We start from the raw sequence: 22,528 nt of genomic DNA on the forward strand, positions 1-22,528 counted from the left end.
AGCTACAAGAGTGTGACCATGCTTCATTCTCCCTGCCCCGTACCTGGACTTCTACTAGAACATGGTTACTGTGTATTCATGTGCTTACTAGAGACAACAAAGACTGATGATCTGTTCGTGGAGATGGAACGCCTTACATGTATATGATAAGTGTCAGCAAACAGACTCACGGTATCCTGAAATGCATTTCCTTGGGAAAACTCATCATGGCGTACTTGTTTTTTCATCTGCATTATCTTATAGGCATATCTTAAGAGGCTCTCGAGAGCCTGAACATGACCTTTGGTTCTCTCACTCTGCTGACTACATCTGGGAAAAAAAAGTGTTTAGCAGCATGATGGAATTTTATTTATTTTATTTTAGCAGCATGGAAGTGATCGGACAGTGAGTAATGAAATAAATGCAAGTTTTGATTCAGTGACATCAGCATCTATGAAAATGCTGTAGCTCTGGTAAGGATTTCTGCTGCAAAGTGTTTCCTGTAGAGACCACAATGAAATTAACTAGTGAGTTTGTTTTATGTATCAGGAAAATGATCTAAAATTCCAAACAAATTCAGTTTCATCAGTGGCTTCCTGAAAATAGGCAATTAGTTATTTATAATCAATAGACACATACTTATCTATCAGTATTCTATGGGTCCAAATTATCTGTGGTATATCATTTCTATATTAAAAATACCTCAAACACCATCACAGTGGAAGGAGGTGAGGCATGGTCAGATACAAGAAACTCCGGGAAACTGCTTCCAGTTGCTTAGAGGCTGGTTTCACCCTGGAATCTGAAGCATAAAGGTCTTTCTGTCAGTGCATTTTTTTTTTTAATCCTTAGTATTGTAACTCTAGACATTTCCTATCCATCTACAGACCTCTCTGGCATCATTTTAAATCCTTTTCTTCAGACACAAGTTTTACACCCTGGCTTTAAAATGCAGCTATGGATTATGCATTCATTATACTTCCAAGCACAAGCAGGATCAACCCTTGTAAGACTTTGGATAAGGGACAGCCTCTGAAAGCCCTATATCCTGTGGGAAATGCTACGGCTGATTCACCGGGAGCCAATATTCTGTCTGGTAGTTCACCCTTGGTACTCTTCCAATTAGCAGCAGGAGACATAACCGCTAAGGCAGCCAGCTGCTACCTGTGCTGCCTCCCTTATCTGCTGTCTTCCTTCCCTATCTTGTTTGTCCTCCCGTACCTTTTGAGAGATAACGCATCCTGCAACAAGGCAACGGCACCAAAGCCGTGACTGAACATTCAGTGGTGCAGTCACACAAAGAGCAGGCTGCGTTCCCTAGGGATGAGGCAGGGAAACAAGAAAGTGGAAAGGGAAGGAGTTCGGGCACCCCATGGCCAGGAGGAGGAGGAGGAGGAGGAGGAAGGCTGGAGCTAGCTCGCTGGGGGCACAGGCGGTCGCCATGGCAGCCGGCCAGGCCGCAGCCTCCCCGCCACGCTCCATCCTCCCCGGGCGGGGCCAGGCTCAGCCCCAGCCCGGCTGCGCCACAGGGTGGTGGAGGAGGAGGAGGAGGAGGAGGAGGAGGAGGAGGAGGAGGGACTCCGGCTCGGCACCGACTGACGTGTCCCCGTTATGGAGCCCGCCGTGATTCATCAGCGGCGGCGGGGCGGTAGCGGGGAGCCGCGCACCGGCCCCGCGTAGGCACGGCTGCGGCGGGGGCAGCCCCAGCGCCGCACCGCCTTCATCCTCCTCCTCCTCCTCCTCCTCTCCTTCCTCCTCCTCCTCCTCCTCACCGCCCGCTCCCGTGCCCCCGCGGCCAGGCGAGGAGCCCCGGGGAGGCAAGATGGAAGAAATCCTGCGAAAGCTGCAGAAGGAGGCGTCGGGGAGCAAGCACCGGGCCATCAAGGAGAGCTGCACCTGGGCCATCGGTACGCGGCGGGGGCGGTGGTATGGGGCCAGGCAGGTGATATGGGGCCGGGCAGGTGTTTGTTATGGGGCCGGGGGCAGGAGGGCTCCCCGCACAGGGTGCGCAGCCCCGGGCGGCTCCGGGCTGGGCTTTGCCGGGGGTCTGCGAGGCCGGCGGGGGCGTCGTCTGCCCCAAGCTGTCTCCTCCGAAATCCTAAATCTCCCCTTCCGAAATCATCGCAGGTGAAGGAAGCCCTAGGACTGACTTTTTTTTTTTTTTTTTTTTTTTTTTTTACTGCTGGCTTGTGTTCTGCCAGCTTTTTGAAAAGCTGCATTTTTATTTCGGCTGGATGCAATGAGCTCTTCTATTCTTGCTGTGTAATGGGACTAATAATCACTGATAGGAGCTCCTCCAAGGGAACACAGGCTTAGGTGAATTTCAGTGTGGGTTGTCTGTGACTTGAGGTGCTTTTGGCACTAACTGCTTGGAGCTTTAGCCAGCAAGATCCTTAACTTACATCAGAAAGACCATGATACATAACATTGCTATAGTTTTCACGAGATAGCAATCTTTATTATTTTTTTTTTTATCTGTACGTGGTTATAACAGAGTTTGTGAAATCTCACACCTGTTGCTGTCTCATTGCTGGCCCTGCAGTTGGATGCTCTGCAGATTGCTCCACGGATTTGGGTGTTATCCTTGCACAGCAGCCATGCCAGCATCCTCCGTGCTGTTCTAGTTTCAGCAGACGTGCTGCTGCTGGAGTGCTGATACGTGAAAGGGAACTCACTGAGCAAAAGATGGTACTTGGTGCCTTCTCATTGGGTGCCCGGTGTCCTGATAGCCACGTAAATCCTACAGGCGGCTGCGACTGTCCTTCTGTCAGGTGCAGAAGGCATGAACCTGAGGATCATTGGTTCAGAGATCGTAGCTGGATGTAAGACTAGGGTTGAACTCAAAGTCTCTTTTAAAGATCTTATTGTTTTCTTTGATCACACAGAAACCTTGGATTCTCCTGATGCTGCTGTCAAGATCCCTCCGTATCAGCTAAGGTAAGAACACGTAATGTTGAGACTGGTGGAGCTGTGAGTATTTGTAAAATTGAAGTCAAAATTGGAATCACAAACTAAGTAATTAGGAAGGGTCTGAATCTGCGTGTTTTCCTTAGTCTATATATACACGTTTCTAGGTTAGTTGTGATGAATACTTTGTTGATGTGTCCTTGGCTTCCATTCATTAATAAACTGTAAGGAAAAGTATTAAAATGGGCAACAGTATCTATAATGCTGATACTTGGTTAGAAAGGAGGGCTGTTCTATGGTCTGATACTGTTTGCCTTCTAAATTAGTCTCCAGTGTGATGATGAATCTCAATCTTCCCGAGCGTATAATTTCTTTTAAGTCTAGATCAGTTCTTGTTTACTGAAACAGTAACTCCAGTTACTGTTTACTGAAAACATTGTCTTGTGGTTTCTTATGAAAAGTACTCTAAAAATCGTGGAAGTATTATCTAAAAAATTATGAAAGTATTCTGAAAACAGAAAGGCAATATATAGCTAGGACAATGGGTATGAACTTAAATAATGTAGTTCCTATGACTGCTTCTTCCTTTAGTCTGTTAGGTTATCTTGAGTAAGTCTTGTCTCTTCCTCTTGCTTTCATTTGGCCACCTATAAAATGGTGGAGGAGGCACTGCCCCCTGTTGTAAAGCTATTTAGTATCTCATTTTAGCAATTGATTGCTATGGAGAAAGTACATAGCCAAAATCATTCACTGTCCCTCCCAACAGACTCACTAGGAAGCATAACAGAAACTAGCAAGTTCAGTGCTCAAAACAGAAGGATGCTACTTCACGCAGTTTATAGTTAAGATGTGGAATGCTTAAACTTCTCTTGGTAGAGAATGTCATCGATGCTAAAGGTTGCATTGGTTCGAAAAGCACCTCAACAAATCCAGGGAGGAAGTTGATTGAGGTCTGTTATATGCAAAAGTACCCCTTCTAATTCAGAAGTATCTTGGCAAGAGATAATTGAGCTTGTAAGAGAATATGTAGGAGTGTTGCTATGAATTTGCGCTGTCCTGTAGTCTTTCTGGATAATCACTACTAGCTGCTGACAGAAATGATGCTTTTAACCACGGTATTACTCTCCTGGGAGTATTTTTACCACCTCATTTCTCTACACTGCTCTGGGTACAGCTTTGTGCAGGGAAAATTACACAATTGGAGAGGTAGCAAGAGAACTGCTCTTATTCCGGACTAGTCATCAAATAGGGAAGGAATAAGAGCAGTTCTCTTGCTGCTCTGCATGACTGCCAGCTACAGTGTCCACAAGGGGCCTGGTGTCAATAGGGAATGGATGTAGCACGGGTCTGACATGACCAATCCCAGATCCCTGCGTTTCTGACACGGGTTGAACAGCTGAGAGCAGTTGGATCAGTAATTCCCAGTAGCTCCATTAGAATTAGATTTTTCTCCAATTACAGTGCAAAACAAACACTTAACTCTTTATCTTTTCATTTATCAGCCTCTATACTTAATACAGGGCATGGTCTTTTTGTATATAAGTACTATTCTCATTCCGTAAGACTGTTAGCTAGCTGTTAATACATTTCTTTGTTTTTTCACTACCTCTTCACAGATGCATCTTCCTTTTCTTCTTCTTCCAATGTTTTAATGTTGTATTTGTTTAGTTAGCTTTTTTTTTTCCACTGTAAATCCTATTTATTTTTTATATAAAAGTAATACTTTGGCAAGTGTAGCTGTGAAGCAAGTGTGTGTGGTGGAGGGTGGGTTTTGTTTCTTAACAAAATAAACAGTATGTTAGAAAACTTGAGTAAAAGCTTTAGTAATGTGATCTTTATGATGTAGGCACTGATGTAACCTCAGATGGTGCCTGAGAAATACTAACTTCCCCAATACTCTGAGTTTATTCTTCATTTTCTAGCAAGCTACTGTTAAGTTTTTCCAAATGAGCACTCTGGGCCAGTTCTTGGGTTGGAATTTGCTTTTATAATGTACCAGTGAAAATGTGATAAAAGCTCATCTTTGCTTGGTATTTGTTAAAGAACAGCACCGTGACAGCTTGGTCCATAACACTGCAAAAGGATAGCCTTGAAAATAGGGCAAAGACAAAGACCAGAAATACAGCCGAGATAGATGTACCATGGAGAGATCCCAGCCGTGCACCGTGCCTTATTTCATCTTGATCGGTGGCAGATTGCATCATCTGTTTAAACACACACCAGCCTTTGGCTGCTTACCCACTCCGAATCTGCCATTCACACCTTTTCTGCTGTAACATTGTTGGGAGTAGTAGCAGAGCCTGGGATGTAGTCTAGAATACCCTGTGGTGCCAGAGTTAGTGTGTAGGTATGTATCACTTTTCCATCTAGTGACCCTAGCCCACAACTTGGATCTGAAGTCCATAGTTGCAACATGCTGAAGGTATTAAAGGCAATGTGGAAGGTAGTTCAGGAGAAGAATACGTGTCTGTGAGGTCTCTTCCAAGAATAGCAGCTAAATGAATGTTTTGAGTCCTGTATGTGAAGAGAGAATATTCCAACTTGTTTAACAGGAAATTTTGGTGTGTCCTTAGAATATACCAAATACAAAGAAAATACGTCAGTATTTTCCTACATTATAATTTGCCAATAATCACTATCTGGGGCACATCTTTACTGCATAAGAATGTGGGACAGGGATTCATGAGCTGTCATGTCCAGCTGAGGTGGATGCTGGCTCACTTCCAGAAATAGCAAATCTGGTAAGTACCTCAGTCAGTTTCTCTTTCTTCACAAAGCAGCATCTGGCTTCTGCTATCAGCAGCTATTTGCTTCTGCTGGTGTTTGTGCCTTTTAATGGAATCACCATGCCGTTACTTAAATCCTTTTCCTTCTAGAACTGAATAATGATTTCTGCTCACAAAAAAAAAAAAAAAAAAAAAAGAGAGAGAGAGAAAGTGTAAGTTATTTTCTCTGCCTAACTCCTTTCCCTCCCTCCCCCCCGCCATTTCCGTCCTTTCCCCCTTAAAATATGAAAGGACATTTGCGGCTTTTGAAACCACAGTTTTAGACGAGTAGTGGTCTTTTATAGTGTTTTAAGACAGTGGTCCTAGTGTGAGGATAGGAGTACAAAATGTTTCTGCATTTCCTCAGCTGACTAAATGAGTTCAGGTATTTCACGTGTATTAAGTAAGCTGCATGCTTATCTCTACTAGAGTCCTGGGGTAGACTTTCTTTGTCCTGGGTTGCTCTCATCTGTAGATTCTTCTCTTGTCTTCAGCCCCTATTACTGAGCATAAGGCAGGCAATGCTCATTTTTTTCCTGAAGTCCATGCAATTATTTAGCAGGCTCAGCTGTAGCATTTGTATGGGAACTGTTTCCAGCATTTGTCTGGTGGTGGTTTAGACAGCACATACCTGCTATGTTTGGAAGCACCTGGGATACTTTTTCCCCAAGGGAATGTGGTGATTGGATGTTCAGCCTGGAATGTCATTTTTTAATTAGTTTAATGGTGATCTATTGGGCATGTCTTCGGAGAGCTAAATGAGACTATTTTGCTGTTCAGCTTCCTTTGATGTTAATTGGACTTATGAATCCAAATCCCAGTTAATGACCTTGAATATTAATTCTAGAGAGGGGCATTATTTAAATGACTCACTTCCTAAAGAGTTACAAATCTCCAACAAATATAGACTTCCCCACCGAGTCCCATCAGCTCTGCCTTGAGGTAGAAATGTGTGTGTGCTTCTTTAGTACTTTAACCTCTGAACAGGGTGTTGAGTAAGGGTGTGAAATAGTAAAGACAATTGGAGTGGACTGGGATGAGAATGCCCTTAAGTTAGTTCAAGATTTTCCCACAGATGTCCTCTGAATTTTTGAGAAGGAAGAGTCATAGCCCACCTGGGCTGTTGTTGCAGTAGAATGATGTTTTTTGATGAACAGGTGTTGTGAAAATTACATATATACTGAGTGCTTGAGGAGACTGGGTGAATAACAGAAGTAATGAATTAGGTGAAAGGAATTGATGTGCTGATATTTTAATTGGTGAACTGATCATGGAAGATAGCTTAAGAAAGAGCTTAACTGTCAACCAGCAATTTGCTACTAAGTTGGGCCACGTTCATTTCAGTGTTTTTCAAATGCCAAGTTCTGTCCTAAGGCCAGCCACCTATGCTGAGCTGGTCTCTCTTTTTGGCTAATTCCTGGCGAGTTTCTCCATTGTGATTTTTAAAAACATGTTCCATAAAAGGTAAATGAACAGACACAGAAAACAAGTGTTAAAAAAGAATATTTGATCAAAGCAGATCATCATTCATGAGGAAATAATATGTATACACACACCAGAATAAAATAAGAGTCTAGACATTGCTTAACAGTCACATACCACTTTAAAACAAATTAGTTAAGCAACAGGCTTTTAGCGTGCTTTATATAATTGCTATGCCTTATAGGCTGTATAAAACCTAGTGGCTTTCTGACAGTGTGGACTTGGTCCTGCAAAGAGGAGGTTGACTGGGACTTGTGAGGGGAGCCTGTGGTTTGGTGGCTAGTTTAGCTGCTGTGCGTTGGTGTTGCTATCCCCACTGGAGCCTGGAATCTTGCATACAGAATTTCTTGCTACATCCCTGCTGTAATTTGTTTGGAAAAACATTTTGACAATCAAGAGACTGTGTCTCATTCTAGGACATTTTTGCACTTTCCAGGTCTTATTGCTATCCTATTGTTACTGCTTTTTGTTGTTTGTTTGTTTTTTTCCTCTACCCTTTAGCCAGTAGAGCGGAAACATCATTGCAGACTTGAGTTTGGGCTGTTGTTTCTTTCCTCCTGGAGAAATGTGACTGAAAGCAGATGATGATGCATAGACAAGATTGTCGATAGCATATGCTGCTGTCAGTGCCAGCTTAAAGTTTTCTCTATGGACTTTAAAGTAATGGCTGAGACAGGTTGATGGGTGAAGTGTTTTGGCACGGTAACTAATCCTGTTTGCATTCCTTCTTCACAGAACCAGAAAGACCTTCCAAATGCTTACTTATCTCTTCAGCATATCTGTACACTGGACTTTTCTGTACCTTAAAGTTTCAGGAAGTACTTGAAATTAAATGGAGGAACAGGCTCAAGCATTCAAGACCCCAGTTCTGTGTGTCTAATCAGAGAGATACCCAACCTGGCCAGATCCTGGCTTTCAGAGGTGCTGAGCATTAGTAAATCTGTGTCAGAAGCAGTTCCTGTATTCACTACTGCAAAAGCTTGCATCCCTCTGGTATTTCATATTGGCCTCTCAAAACTAGCCAGCTCTTCTGGGGATTAGAGCTGGAAAAAATCAGGAGTTTGTGGTGAGCAGGGTTGTCAATCATAACCAGCTTCTGTCCAGTTCTGTGTATTGTGTTTATGTCAAGTGTCGTTCATCTTGGTGCTAGTTTCTGAGGGCTCCTCCTTGCATTGGCTTCCTGGAGTTTCCCCTATTGCTTTGTCTGGGAGTGGTTTATGAGTGTAGCAGTTGACTTGACGAGAAGAATGGAGTGGGGAAGGAGTAATGACTCTGAGTTGTGTGTTGTTTTTTTTTTTTGTTTGTTTTGTTTTTTCAGGGGGATGTTTTGGACATATCTCTCTGTGTTACACTTTATTAAAACACTGCTTCCTGCTCTTGGTGCCACAGCCACCTGGCAGTAATTCCTCCCAGGCTTTCCTCCTGAACCTGACCGCTGGCTGTGTGGCTCATGCTGCTCAGCCCTTGCAGAGCCGCTGTCTGGCGTTCAGCAGGTGGATGATGAGCTGCCTGGGAGGCATCCGGCCAAGAAGAGGTTTTACAGGCAGTGTGGTTTGCTGAGCTGCATCTCCTCTGTTGTCAGTCTGGATCCAGACCTCTGGGGGCACTTACAGTTTGGTGTATTTGAGTGGTGTACGTGCTCTGATCTCAATTTTAAGAGCTGTATTCCTAGCTCTGGTGTGCATGGAGGGCGTGACTAAGTGTTGGGAAAGGCAGTGCAGCACTGTCTGATACTGTATTTGGATCAGTCTGGGTGTTTATTCTGAGATATGTAACTGGCCCAATTTCTTGCCTGATGGGTAGGTATTTTTGGCTCAAAAGAGTTTTGCGTCTGTTCTGGGATCACAAAAGAAAAGTGTTGAAGAAGAAGGGGGTGTACAGGGCCAGTGTCTGTTATGCATGTCTGAATTCTTGCTGTCGAGGCGAGGTTTTGGAAATGTTGGAAGGCCTCTTGATCTAGGAATCCCTAAAAACCTGTCAGCCAGACTTACGGCTCTTGAAGGTATCAAAGGAAGTTTGGTATTGTCATGGGGAAAAAAGTGCATGGTTTTTGAAACATTATTTCTGTTACTCTTATTTGGGGCCAGGGAAAGGTTTTAAAGGATAGTGGCTGTTGTTTCATAGGCTAACTTCCTGCCCTTCCTGACATTTTTTGTTGCAGTGAACCTTAATATTTACCACTGCATTGGCTCTTTGTACCTTTTATGGGTTTTACTGAAAGTCCATTCTAGATTTATGACAAAAGCATGCTGTTGCTGTATGATTTAAGCAACTTGTTCAGTGTAGGAATAGCACCAATAAAGGATTCAAGCAGTCAGGTTTGAACATTTGTCCAATTTCTAACAACTGAAATACTGCCCTCAGGATCTAAGGATGATAATAGGACAGCAGTGTGTTTTAAACTGCTGATGGCTTTTAATACTTGAAAAGGTGAAGAAAGTGAGAAAATCAGGAAGCTGTTGATAATTGCCTTAGAGAAAGAAGCATGGCTGGGGGTGAGGGTCCAGGGGGTGGAAGAAAAGTGGCTCTGGAACTGTGAACTGTTTTCCTTAAAAATGAGGCTCAACTCTGCTGTGGTCTTTGTTGTGCTGTGCAAGTCACGACTCTTATTTGTTTAGAAAATGAAGGGGTGAGTGAAAATAATAAAGGTCTTTTCTCACAGTTTTTATTTACCTTCCATAAAAGGCAACAAAGCAGCAGGAAACATGCTACCTTTGGTTTATTTGAATGCTTGTTTGTTTAAGGAATTGAGCGTGCTAAGGTGCAGGGAGTGTAAAATACACAATGCATTGCAAATGTGATGGTACTTTTAACAACTATCCCCTAGGTCTGTCAAGATTTAAGATTGCACTGCTGTGAAAGTTGAATGAGATTACAGGTTGCAGTATTAACCTTCAAAACATATCTATAACAAACAGAAATATACTTCTTCCTATTTTTCATCAAACTTTTGAAACTAAGTCATCCAGCTGCAATGGAGAAAATAGGGTCATTAACGGGATGTCTATGCTGCTCTATCTCTGTGTTTCTTTTCTCTGTCGCTCCTATCATACATGTCCCAGCATTGTAAATTTCTGTTGGATGTTTAACTCTTGTGAAATGCTTTATTTGTTGTTTTCAGGGTACTGAAATCTTGAAACAAACATTTTCAGTGGAAAACCCTCAGCTTCCCTTCCAGGCTCACCAAATGTGAGGAGGAGATTGCATGGAATAGCTCGATCAGCTTTCAGAACTGCAGGCTCAGCTAGTCCAGCGTGTGCTCTGCCTAAGGCTAAGGATGGACGCAGTGATCCTCACCTCATCTTTATGCTGTGCTTCACATGATAATAAATAAAATCGATGAAAGGATACAGATTGTTCTATGATGAAGACCTTGTGGGGTTTACATGTGTCATCAAATTCCTCAAGAGCAGAATTATTAAGTGGCTGTCATACCTCATGCACAAAGGGCAAAAATCTACTGGGATGGATGTTTTGGGGAGAGTGATGATAATGTATCACAGCTACAGCTTCGGAGACTGGAAGCATCCTGATTAGCATTTTACCCTTGTCTGCTTTAATATGTGTATAATCATTTGTTGACTCCCTTCTCTCAAGCGAAGGTACACAGCGTGCTTATGTTTTCTTATGTTTTTTCTCTTGACAACAGTATCAGGCTACTATCTGGGAACTTTGTGTTGAAATAAAGATGTTATTAGTCAGTGTTGCAAGGAAGCAAGCGACCTTAAAAGCACTCTCCAGCTGAGTGACGGTTCTGAGCTGTTTAATTGTTATAGTCGGCTTGAATTCTGTTGTGTCAGCCGCCTTAGGCTAGATTGAAGATTAAATTGGTTACGTTTGACTTTCCCATGAAGTATGTAGACCTATACTTCTGCTATTAAGGCAAATGCATTTCTCTTGGAAACTAAATAGGTAATAAAAAATTAACCTTTTTAATACCAAGAGGCATTAAATTACAACCTCATTCAATATTTCTGGTTGAATAATTGTTCAAGTTCTAGCTATCAAACTGTATGAAGCTAAATTCAGGCATTGTTTCCCTCTTCCTTTCTTGTGTGTCATAAAGTTTCCTCTGATGTACAACTCATGCTTCCCTCCAGAGACAAATTGATTGTAGGGTGACGATATTACTCTGTGCCTTGGTTTGTAAAGTAAAAGCACTGAAGGGATGAGGGAATACGTGAAGTAAAAAGGAAGGAAATACAGAGCTGGAGGAAAGACCTAGCGGGAACTTGGAGACAGCTGATGTCAGCAGTTCAGGTGAGGGAGAATCAGGGATGGATAGAAGAGGAGAGCTAAACCTCATGCCGTGTGACAAGAACCCTTTTCATGATACGTGTGCAGAAGAGTTTTCTACTGTGTAGGCAGAAAAAGAATGGCATAAAAAAAAAAAGAAGCTGCAAGCGGTGAGGAAGAAAAATGAAAATGCTTTCAGCAAGAAGTTACGAACCTTTATTAGTGAGGGTGGAATCTTACCGGGTTATGTGGGGGAATCCTCTTCATAGGGAAAGCATGCTCACAAGCGACTCTCCTTGTCTGAGTAAGCTGCGTAAAATCCTGGCCCTGTTAAAGCAAGTCAGAATTGATATCAACTAGTAAAACATCAGTGTCTCAACTTTTTTTTTTTAGGACCTGTAAACTTCAGCACTGCTTGTTCTTATGCAGTGCTGTAATGCTGATGTCTCACAGTGCATGGTTGTCGTAAAGTTTTCTGTTTGTTTTGTTCTGCTTTTTTCTTCCCCTGAAAAGGAGGGTTCTCACTGGAAGGCTTTGGTTTTAGAGCAGTAGGATAAAAGACAGTTCTGTAAATGCTATCCAAGATCTTGTATTTGCAATGACATGGCAGTTGTAGTCATTTGGTCTGACTTGCTGCACTGAGGCTTGAGAACTTGCCCTGTGCTTGTATGCTGTGAGCTCCAAACTTCTGTCTTAAGCTTGACTGTTAATAGTCTTCATAAGTGGGACATTCATGTTTCTTCTGTAGACAAAATTAACCACTTATCTTGAACATGAGCAAAGATTGAAAATCTGTTTTCTTCATGAAGAGTTGTTGCTTGAAAAAAGTAGTATTTATTTTCCACTTCTCCAGGGTTTAAGTGCTTCTATTTTGATCTGTAAAGTTGTTTCTGGACTCTTTTGTTCTCCTGTGGTGGCTTGAAGAACGTTGACAAGAATTACGGATGTTTCTATTTCTACAAGCCTATGTGTTCGTATTGACCCTGCTGGAATTTGTTTTACACAAATTAAATCCATACCTTTCATGTGAGGACAATATTTGCCTGTGTTTAGTGTACTTAATGGTAACAGCTGGGAGTATGTCCAGAATTTTGAGAATTTATTTTTACCATTTATTTTCTCGTGGTGGGCCAAATTTTCTGCTTGAGTGAGTGAGGTTAATGGAGTTGCATGCTGTGAGAGTTTGTTCCTTTTAGCAGCCAGGACTGAGGAGCCCTTCTCCGCTGTCAGTGCTGCTCTGACTGAAAAATGTCAGGCTCTGGCTACGACTGTGTTGCTGCCTAACAAACAGCTTATTGGAAAAATGGCAACAACAGTGAATCAAGTCATTACCTGTTCTTTGACTGGGTTGTGAGCTATCCTGCAGAAGGCAAATTGCATGCTGATAACTAAGGTAATCAGCCCCGAGGTTCTGAGTTTTTCTTCTCCGATACAATTTTCAGGGCAAAGATAACGCAGGGAGATGTTGGGAAATGGATTAAAAGGAGATTAAAACAACTAACGTGGTTTAAATGAAAGGAAATAACTTCTGTGCTGGTGACAAATACCTGGTTCGTAGTGCCCCTGCCCTGGAGTCAGTGTGGTGGAGGTGACGGTGGGCCCTCGGCTGCGTGCTGGGCACTAACAAGGAAGAGTTAAATGTGCTGTTCCCTGTCATCGTTATGATTTTCATCCTGAGATTGAATAATTAGCCATTATTCTCTCAGCTTTTTCCACTATAATGAGGATAGAAAGATTTTATGATCTCTTATTTAAAATAGTCGGCTGCCTTGCCCTGCCTGCCCTTTTTGGCACAGTGTTTTGACTGGCCTGTTGGATCATCCCTTGTGACAGACCTGCAGGGTAAGAGGCAGGTTGATGAGCCGTGGCACGCTCGGACTATTAGAAAGGTTGTTTTTACTCAGAGTGCTGAACATAAAGGCTATTTACCTTCCCATGGCTCATTCTGCAGTTCATGAAGCTGTCAGTGGTGGGCTGGGGTGACTCAGGAGGGACAACCTGTGCTCCTGAAGATACTGCTCCTGGGTGCGTGCTTGCTTCTGTCACTGACATTTTTGCTTGACCCTGGGCAGGCCACTTGGGATTCAGTCCACACACCACAGAGGTCTAGTGGCAAAGCTCCAGCTGGCCTCATTAGGAGCTGAGTTTTTATCTGTAGTGCTCTCTGCTGACTCTTTTGCATGAAACAAGGTCCACACTTACCATGCTTATTGCCACACATTATTATTTTATTTTTTTTAAACTGAGCTCTTTTGGGAGCACTACTGCATGGACATATGCAAACAATGTTTTCCAATGTGTGATGTAGATTTCAGTATAATATACTACTTCAATCTGAGCGCACTTTTTCTTCATTGTCAGTCTTTCTTTATACAATCTAAGCTTCCTTCCAGCTTCCATTTTCAGTACTTTGTTTCATGTTCGTGACTAGGGTACCATATCCTGAAGCTTTTGGTAGCTTTCTCTTCTGCAAGTCAGAGGTGCCCCTTTCTGTTCATGCCCCCTCAGTGTTGTACCTGACTCACCTCATTCAGGTTTAAGCTGGTATTTGTGCCAATATCTGTAAGGGTATGTGTGAACACCTGCCCGTATCAATAAGGAAACTTAGGTGTTCCAGTGTGAAACTGGAATCTCTACGGTAACTTAAACAGAAAACATACTTGTTTTAAAGTATATCAATGTGCACTAGCTTATTCTGAGAACTTCACATGAAATGTCGTATATGTGTAGCACCATGCAAGCTGAATGAGTTGTCACTTGATAGTATAGACCTGCACGTGTGGGAGTAAGCAATGTGATCCTGTGGTAGGGGACCATGGGACCACTCAGAACTGGCTGCTGCCGTAAAATGGCTGCAAGGCATAAGGGAAACTTCACTCCCTTCCTTAATTGCATTCTGAGACCAAATTATGGTTGATGTTATCTCTTGTGCAACTTTATTGAATCCAGTTTTTAATGGTAGATCTTAATAAGGACCAACTGTGTTAATTTACATCATCTCCCATTCTAACTGAGGATTGTCTGTCTGGACCCTCTGTGTTCTCATACCAGCAGATGATGAGCTTAAATGGCAGGTCAAACCCAAGTGTGGAAGATGCTCAAGCTAATCAGAGGTTGTGAGGTATCTCTGCAGGTGTTTTATAGCTGTAGCATGGAAATGCTGAAGATTTAACAGGCTGAATGTATAAGAAGAATGGGAAGTGACACAATGGCAATTCATTTTCTCTGAAAATATAGTGTGCACAGAGGCTGCGGCAACCTTAATTAGATTTTCAGTTAAAATATTTTTAGCAAGGATGAGAAGTTCATCTAATTGAATCTGTTCTAATTTCCATCCTCCTGTTTGTCATTTTTTGCTCTTCATTTTGGGAGGTATCTCAAGAAGCAGCTCTCATTGTTCTCTGCTGATTACAGTATGTGACGACAGATGGCAGGCACCATGCTGATGTGCAGGGTAGCTACACATAAGCCATAGGAGCTCCCACCTGTCTTCATTATAATGAAACTAAACTGGATGCAGTCCAGTGACTTACGACTGCCTTCCCTTTCTCCTCTACTCCATCCGCTTTACTATGAGAATGTTTGTTGTTTGTTAGTAATGCCTCAAATCTTTATATGTTGCTGCAGTGAACTGTAGAAAGTCTAAAAGAACCATGTTCTTCCTTCAGGAGGTACAGGTCTAAATAACTGTCAGTTTTTAGCATCCCTACAGTTAGTTCTATACATTATTGTGACTTTTTTTCTTAATTTTATTTTTTTTCCCATGTGTTTCTGGATGTTTGAATACTAGTTAGTGGACAGGGACCTGGTTCTGGCACCTGTTGATCTACTGATTTTACTGATGATAAGAGACTATAAGTCAAAGTGCCTGTGTAAAGGTAAGCACTTAAACGTGCTTTGTGTGTTAGAGAAGTACGGCTGTGGCACCTCTCTAAACCAGTAAGTCTTCTCCCAATTTACCTGCACACTACATGCATTCCCAGGCGTAGGCGAAGCTGGCAGTAGTTGTAGCTGGTGCTCAGTTCTGTCCTGGCTGAAGAATTGCTGTCTGAACCCTGGAATAGATGTTTTGGCAGTTTCTGTAGATCTCGATGACTGAACACTCTGAGGGCATGTATCCCAGATATTGAATAATTGTAGGTGTTTTGGATGTGAAATTTGCAGGTTTTAAGAGTCCATCTAGCTAAATCGATTCCAGAAGCATTCAAGAAAGGATTTTCTGAGAAAATTGGGCTTTATGCTTGCCTATTTCTCAGAATATCCTGAGTGAAGCAAATGGCGAGCTTTTTGTGGGAAACCTAGTTTGAGATATACATGTAGTCTGCTTGAAGGTCTTTAGAAATCTATGTTAATTTGAGGATATATTCAAGCTGCTTTTAGTGTTAAGCCAAATGACCTTTTACAAATTCCTGTAACCTGGGAAGGTACAAACACAGTAGACCTTCAGATTCTCCAGAGATCTTTGTCAAATACAGAAGCTTACTAGATTGCTTAACTGAGTCATGCCTGTGACAGTAGTCCTTAATTTATTGTTAAGACCTGTGACACCAGTCTTTAATTTGTTGTTAAGGAAGAGGGTCTGCATTTCAAAGAACAATCAGCAGTTTTGTGCCCCTTTAGGGGACCTTGTGATTTGAGTGCCTTTTTGGGTCAGATGGAGGGAGAAAAAGGAATACAAACTGAACCCATAGGGGAAAAAAAAAAGAAAAGTTTCACAGTGGACATTCAGTCCCTGCTGCAAATGGTATCTAATGAATGAGTTGTGAGCTAGGTTCCCTGAAGTTGAAAGGGCCACTGTTTGGTAATCCCACCTTTAGTGTTTTTTTTTTTTGTTTGTTTGTTTGTTTGTTTTTGTTTTGTTTTGGTTTGTTTTTTTTTAAAAAAAGGCAAGTTCATGTTGTAGACCCTCAGTTTTGGAGGGAGGCTGGTAGGTTATGGGCAGATTGTGGCAAAGCATGATCTTAGGCAGTTTTGAAGATTGCCTGAAACTGCAGCAATTACTGCTGCTCTAACCTAGGGCTTCTCCTTAGCTAGTTAGGAAGGGAGGATTTACAAAAGGAGCAGCAGATCATGCACCCTGGTGTAATGCATGTGTTTTCATCAGAACTTGATCCTTAAGAATACCAAGATAATTCTATTTTTATATACTTTTTGGCAAATAATCATCATTTGGTCAACTGAAACTAAGTGAAATCAAGTCCAAGGCGGCTCACAGTAAATAATAGAAAAAGAGGCAAAACTCTTCAGTTTGGTATTTTAGAGATTAAACACTTTTTTGACTCTGCTTTGAGAAGACCAATGGGTTTAGTTTTGAATGCACTGAGACTTTAACACAAGAGAATGCTCTGAATGGAACAAATCTGGGGCTTTTTAGTTTCCAGTTAAATACAAAAGTAACTAGTTGTTGTCTTTTCCTTCTTGCCTTCCACCTACTTGTCTCCATGGGTGGGAAATTCATGCAGGTGATCCCAAAGAAGGTTGGAGAGCTGGGGCTCTCCACAAAATGGCTGGCACAGAATGCTTTGCCATAAACAAGCATGTCTGTACAAATACAAAAACTGGACCTCTTATGATATGTGACCTAATAAAGAGTTGCAAACCTTCAGGGAGACTGGTCAGACATGGGCTAAACATCTCTGATTAGAAATGAATTTCCTGCCAGCTAGCAAGATTTGCTTAAAAAGGCTTGTGGCTGCTACAGGGTCTCCAGGTGCTGCAGACCCTTTCTGATTCATAACAAGGAGTAAAGAGAGCAGTCACAGCTGCAGGCACTGTTGGTTTGGTCACCAAATAAAAGTTCAGTGTGTGAGCACTGGGTCAAAAGCAGCAAGTGGAATATGAAACTATTTTTCTGTCAGTCTGAATGTTAAACAGAAGTCAAGAGACTGAAGCATAATGCTTACAGCACTGAGCTGAAGAACCACCAGTGATCTGTGAACCTCCCCTTCATGCTTTGCACATTCGGGTATGCATACAGAGGGCTAACAGTTAGGAAGCATTTTGTGAAATTTCGATTAAAAAGGCCATTTTTAACAGAATGTGAAGACATATGTTAGCTTTCTTGAGAGGGGAAAAGTGTCTCACAGAGTTGTTGTGAAACTGTCCTTGTTTACTGCATCCAAGTGTTATTTTATTGGAAGTGATACAGCCTTTCTGGAACCATAGTTCTTTTGAATACCAATTTTTAGTTCTATTGTTACCTCTCACATTTATTTATTTATTTTACTTCAGGGAGAAGTGTCTCCTTCCTCTCCAACTGGCGCTGGAATCGAAGAGCGTGAAGCTGGCCCAGCAGGCTCTAGCAGGGATGCAGGTATGGATCTGGGGGGGAGAGGAGGGGGCAGGAAGGGGGTAGTAGGAAAGGTAGCAGGTGCCAAGGAGATCTAGGCTTTTCTTTTGAAAAATACTACAGAAAATATGTCTGTCTCCTGGTGGGTGTAACAATGATGTTCATGTTTCTGTAACGGAGTTCATAATCTAGGGTGCAAGTAAAAGCTGTAGATTATGTGGAAGTTTAAAATGTTCTGGAGATACATAAGAGTTCGTGGCTTTCAGCATGGAGATGGAGGTGTAGTCTTCCTTGTGTGGCCCTGTGCTACTCTCAGTAAGCTTAATTTCTTAAAAACTAAACTGAGTCAAGCGATGAAGAGGTCACTAAAGGGTCCAGGCGCTGCATTTCTTGGGAACGCTCAGTCAAGATGAAATTTATTATCCTTTTACTCTGTCTTACTCTGTCAATGTGTAGCTGTACGTATGCTTGGATTCTGTAAGAACTAGAATTGCAAGGTTTTGGATTTATAGCATGGTGCCATACATGTAAGTAAGTGTTAATGCCCATCTAGAAGAGTAAAAGAGTAATCCAGACAACAAAACAGTTCTTCATCTGCATTTAAGATACGTGTAGATTCATGAAAAATTAAAAACAAAAACAAACAAACACGTGGGGATACTGTAAAAGTAGGATAGAAGGACAAATGAGATAAAGTACAACTTGCATTCAGCAAAAGTAGGTCACAGGATCACAGAACAGTTGAAGTTTCAAGGGACTTCTGGAGGTCACTTGGTCCTATCCTGCAGGACCACCTGGAGGCAAATGCACAGCACCATGTCCAGGTGACTTTTGAAGATCTCCAAGGAAGGAGACTCCACAGCCTCTCTGGGCAACCTATGCCAGTGCTTCATGACCCACACAGCGAGAAAGTGTTTCATGATGTTTAGATGGAAACTTCTGTTGGTGCCCACTGTCTCTTGTCCTGCTACTGAAAAGAAACCCATCTCTTACCACAGAAAAGAGCCCATCTATGTTCTTTTTGCACCTTTTTTCCTTTTTGTTCAGGTATTTATATGCATTAATAAGATTCCTCTGAGCCTTCTGTAGGCTGAAGAGGCCCTGCTTTCTTAGCCTTTCCTTGTAGAAAAGATGCTCCTGTACCTTAATTGTCTTTGTGACCCTTCACTGTATTGTCTCCACTAGCTCCATATCTCTCATACCAAATTAAATGTCTTCTCCTTTGTATAGAAAAACATATTTTCCTTGTACACTGACTTATATTTTGTTAGGCTGAATGCTGATAAAACAATTGATAATACTACTGTGTGGAAACTCTTTGAAATGTTGTGGGTTAACCCCAGTAAGCAGCTAAGCCCCTCACAGTTATTCACTTGCTGCTCCACAGCAGGATGGGGAAGAGAACTGAAAGAGCAAAAGTAAGAAAACTTGTGGTTGAGATAAAGACAATTTAATAGGTAAAGCAAAGCTGCACACACGAGCAAAGCAAAATAAGTAATTCATTTACTACTTGCCATTGGCAGGCAGATGTTCAGACATTTTTTATTACCCATTACTCATTTTTTTTGCCTCCCAGCTTTTATTGCTCAGCACAATGCCATACTGGTAGGGAATATTACTTTTTTGAGCTGGGGCCAACTGTCCAGGCTGTGTCCCCTCCCAGCTTTTTGTGCATCCCCAGCCTATTCATTGGCAAGGCAGCATGAGGAACAGAAAAGACCTTGATGCTGTGCAAGCTCTGCTCAGCAATAGCTAAAACATCAGCATGTTATCAGTGCTGTTTTGGTCACAAACATAGCACCACGTGGGCTACAGTGAAGAAAATGAACTTTATCACAGCCTAAAACTAGTATAAGTGCAGAAAATATAAAGTAGGAACGAACCAGTGAAATGTGCTACAGACTTAAAGCTGGGAAGGAGCCTTGGGACAAAAGTGGTGCAGAATGTACAGGGTAAAGTGGGCTGCTCTAAGTCTGATCTGGGACAGAGCAAGGTTTTGTTCCTGGGAACGAAGTCGGGGTAGTTTTGTGCTGCAATAGGAGCTTCTAAGAAGGCTGGTTCTGGGAAAAGAATTGAGTGGGTCCATCTATTGCAGGATGCCTGTCACCAGTGAGAGGTACCTGCGAAGGTGGTTCTGGACTATATGGAAGATGTGTTTCCAGTAGAACTTTGAGGAAATAGTGACACTGGCCATGTCCTCGTGATGTTTTACCAAATCACAGAATGGCTGAGGTTGGAAGGAATCTCTGAAGATCACCTAGTCCAACACCCCTGCTGAGCAGGATCACCTAGAGCACATTTTGCAGGATGGCATCCGGGTGAGGTTTCAGTATCTCCAGAGAAGGAGGCTCCGCAGCCTCTCTGGGCAACCTGTGCCAGTGCTCTGTCACCCTCACAGTAAAGAAGTTGCCCCCTTGTCTTGAGTCAGAACCCCCTGTGCTTCAGTTACACGGTTCTGATTTAATTCTCTGTTCTTATTAAGGCTGCACTGAAAACAGTTTGGGGATGAGCTGTTACAGTATTTGAGAGAGTGTCAGTCTTGCTGGAGAATTCTTGTAGAGCCTGGTTTGTCCAGGTCCAGTGAACAAAAGCAGGGGTTTTAAAACAAAAAGCAAAGCACAACAAACAAAAAAACAACTACAAACAAAAACAGCAAAGAAAAAAAAAAAACAAAACAAACACAATAAAAAGAAATAAAAACACAAAAAAGAAAAGCAATAAAAACAAAAATAAACACAAAAAGCAAAACAAACAACATCCCCTAAAAACAAAACAAAGTACAAAAAAAGAAAAAATCAAAAATATACAAAAAACAACAACAAAAAAAAAAAAACAAAGAAAAAACAAATGAGCAATAGAAAAAAATACTTAAAAAAACAAAAAAGAAAAACAAAAAGTAAAACAAAAAAATGAACTTTAGGGAAAGCATGAAGAGAAAATAGTGTTCTATTTTGACAGCTGATAACTGAGGAAAGCTTATGGTCATGAACTGGCTGTGAATAAATTGAGGCTGCAATGTTAGAGGACGTTGTTTGGTTTTTTGTTTTTTTTAGAAACATGTTGGTCCTTATGGAAGAAGTGTGAAATAACTGAAATCTTGAAATTGGATGTGGTTAGCTCAGGGATGTGAGAACATAACACGAAGAGCTGTTAAGTGATGCTCCAAGTCCTGCTTTGAAGCATGAAAATAGGCTTCCACAGAAACCTAGTGACAGTCTCCTTGATTCCACAAATATTTTCATGCTGATTCCTCAGTTATCCCTCAGCCTCGCATATACCCAGGTGCTGGGAGACTCTGGCTCTGGTACTGGCTTTTCTGAGGCAAAGGATATCTGATCGGTCTGAAGTTCACTCAATCTGTATCGAACCCACTCCTGGGTACCCTCCCACACATTTGTGGTCCTTGTGCTGTTTACTCGCTAGCAGTGTTCTTCCTTTTGAGGACTTGACAGCATCCACAGTTAGTCAGCTTTTGAATGACATAAAACACATCTTGTCAGTGATCAGAAACGCCACCTCCACCATGCTTTTTTTCTGTACTTAGCAGGATTTTAGACACCTGAATCTTTGTCTCCTGCCAGGCAGGGTATCTGCTAGCCAGAGGCCAGGACACTAGTCTGAGTGTTTTGTTTTGCTTAAATTCATTTAGAGGGGATGGGAAGCATTACTTGGAGTGGTTTGTGATCTCTTTTTTCTTCTGGACACACAAGAGGTGGGGTGGGGAAAGGAAATGCTGGAATGGCAGCTGATTTGAAAGATGTTTACTCAGGGCATGGATTTCTCGGGTTTTGCTGCGCTTTCTTATTTGATGATACTGGATCACCATTAAATTTGTACATAAAACCTAGGCACTGTAGTATCAAACGTTAATAGGTTTAGGTGTAGCAGTTTACAGCAGAACTAAGGGCATTCTGTCTTCAACCTGTGCATTGCCATTTTCTCTCTGCAGAAGCTGCTGTCTGATGAGAGGTTTGTATCTGTGGAAACAGACTCAGATGAGAAACAGTTGCTTAATCAGATGCTGAATGCCGTCAAAGTGACTCCTTCGCTCAATGAAGACCTGCAGGTTGAAGTGATGAAGGTTAGTGTTTCACACACGTCAGTGCTTGCAGCAGAGAGGCTGTGACTGAATGCTGGGCTTAGCAAACAAATTAGCCGTTGCCTTGGAAATCTTCACCTTAGGACAGTATTTGATTCCTTTCTTCCTTCCTGTTGGCAGATGTCAGTTGTTTTCATTTCTACTCGGGGTATGCTTCCCTGTGTTAAACAGGAGGTAGGTTGTATTAAGAGTCAGTAGCAGTCCCAGTTTTAGCAAACTGAAACAGGGCAAGCAATTCACTCTATGGTATTTCACGTGAAAATGACTTGCAGATATGGAAGTTGGTGTTTGGCATTAGTGCTCATGAGTTGGGCTGTGAAGCCTTGTAATTTTGGATCATGTGGATATGTGCTTCCTAGCCTGTGAGCTATATGTTCCCTTTGTAAGATGCTAAAGAGGGTGCATCATTTGGCTAGGCACCAAAATGTTCCTGAACTAATGCATAAGAGCTTATTGCTTTGAATGCTCAGTGAAAACTTTCATTTCTAGAAATGCTGTAGCAGTCTTCTGGCTCGTGTTAGGAAGCCTAGGTTCCAGGAGGTATTCTTTTGGAAAGGCGATGCTGTGAATTTTCCTTGCCGTGTCATTGGGTTGGGATATGACTTGATAGTATTGCCACAAAAATTTGTACTGCAGTTTGTTGTGCTGTAGCTGATCACTGGTGGAAACCCCTCCAGAACAAACCTCTTTTTTGGATGTTTGCCATACCTACCACTGATTGATATGCTTGAGCCTACTTGTTTGATTGTCCTTTACTTCTGAGTGCATAGA

General features: G+C 42.1%; 1 protein-coding gene across 2 annotated transcripts in view; it reads left to right on the forward strand.

Annotated features, from left to right (window-relative positions):
* The first annotated feature begins 1,520 nt into the window (after positions 1-1,520).
* Positions 1,521-22,528, forward strand: part of ARFGEF3 (ARFGEF family member 3) — an 87,101-nt gene continuing 66,093 nt past the window's right edge. For both annotated transcript variants that reach the window (XM_032184113.1, XM_032184114.1), the window contains exons 1-4: positions 1,521-1,886; positions 2,865-2,916; positions 17,601-17,682; positions 21,608-21,739. In XM_032184113.1, coding sequence (XP_032040004.1) covers positions 1,802-1,886; positions 2,865-2,916; positions 17,601-17,682; positions 21,608-21,739 — 351 coding nt within the window. In that variant the 5' untranslated portion in view covers positions 1,521-1,801. The remainder of the gene's footprint in view (positions 1,887-2,864; positions 2,917-17,600; positions 17,683-21,607; positions 21,740-22,528) is intronic.

Source organism: Aythya fuligula, chromosome 3, assembly GCF_009819795.1.
Source record: "Aythya fuligula isolate bAytFul2 chromosome 3, bAytFul2.pri, whole genome shotgun sequence".
NCBI lineage: Eukaryota > Metazoa > Chordata > Aves > Anseriformes > Anatidae > Aythya > Aythya fuligula.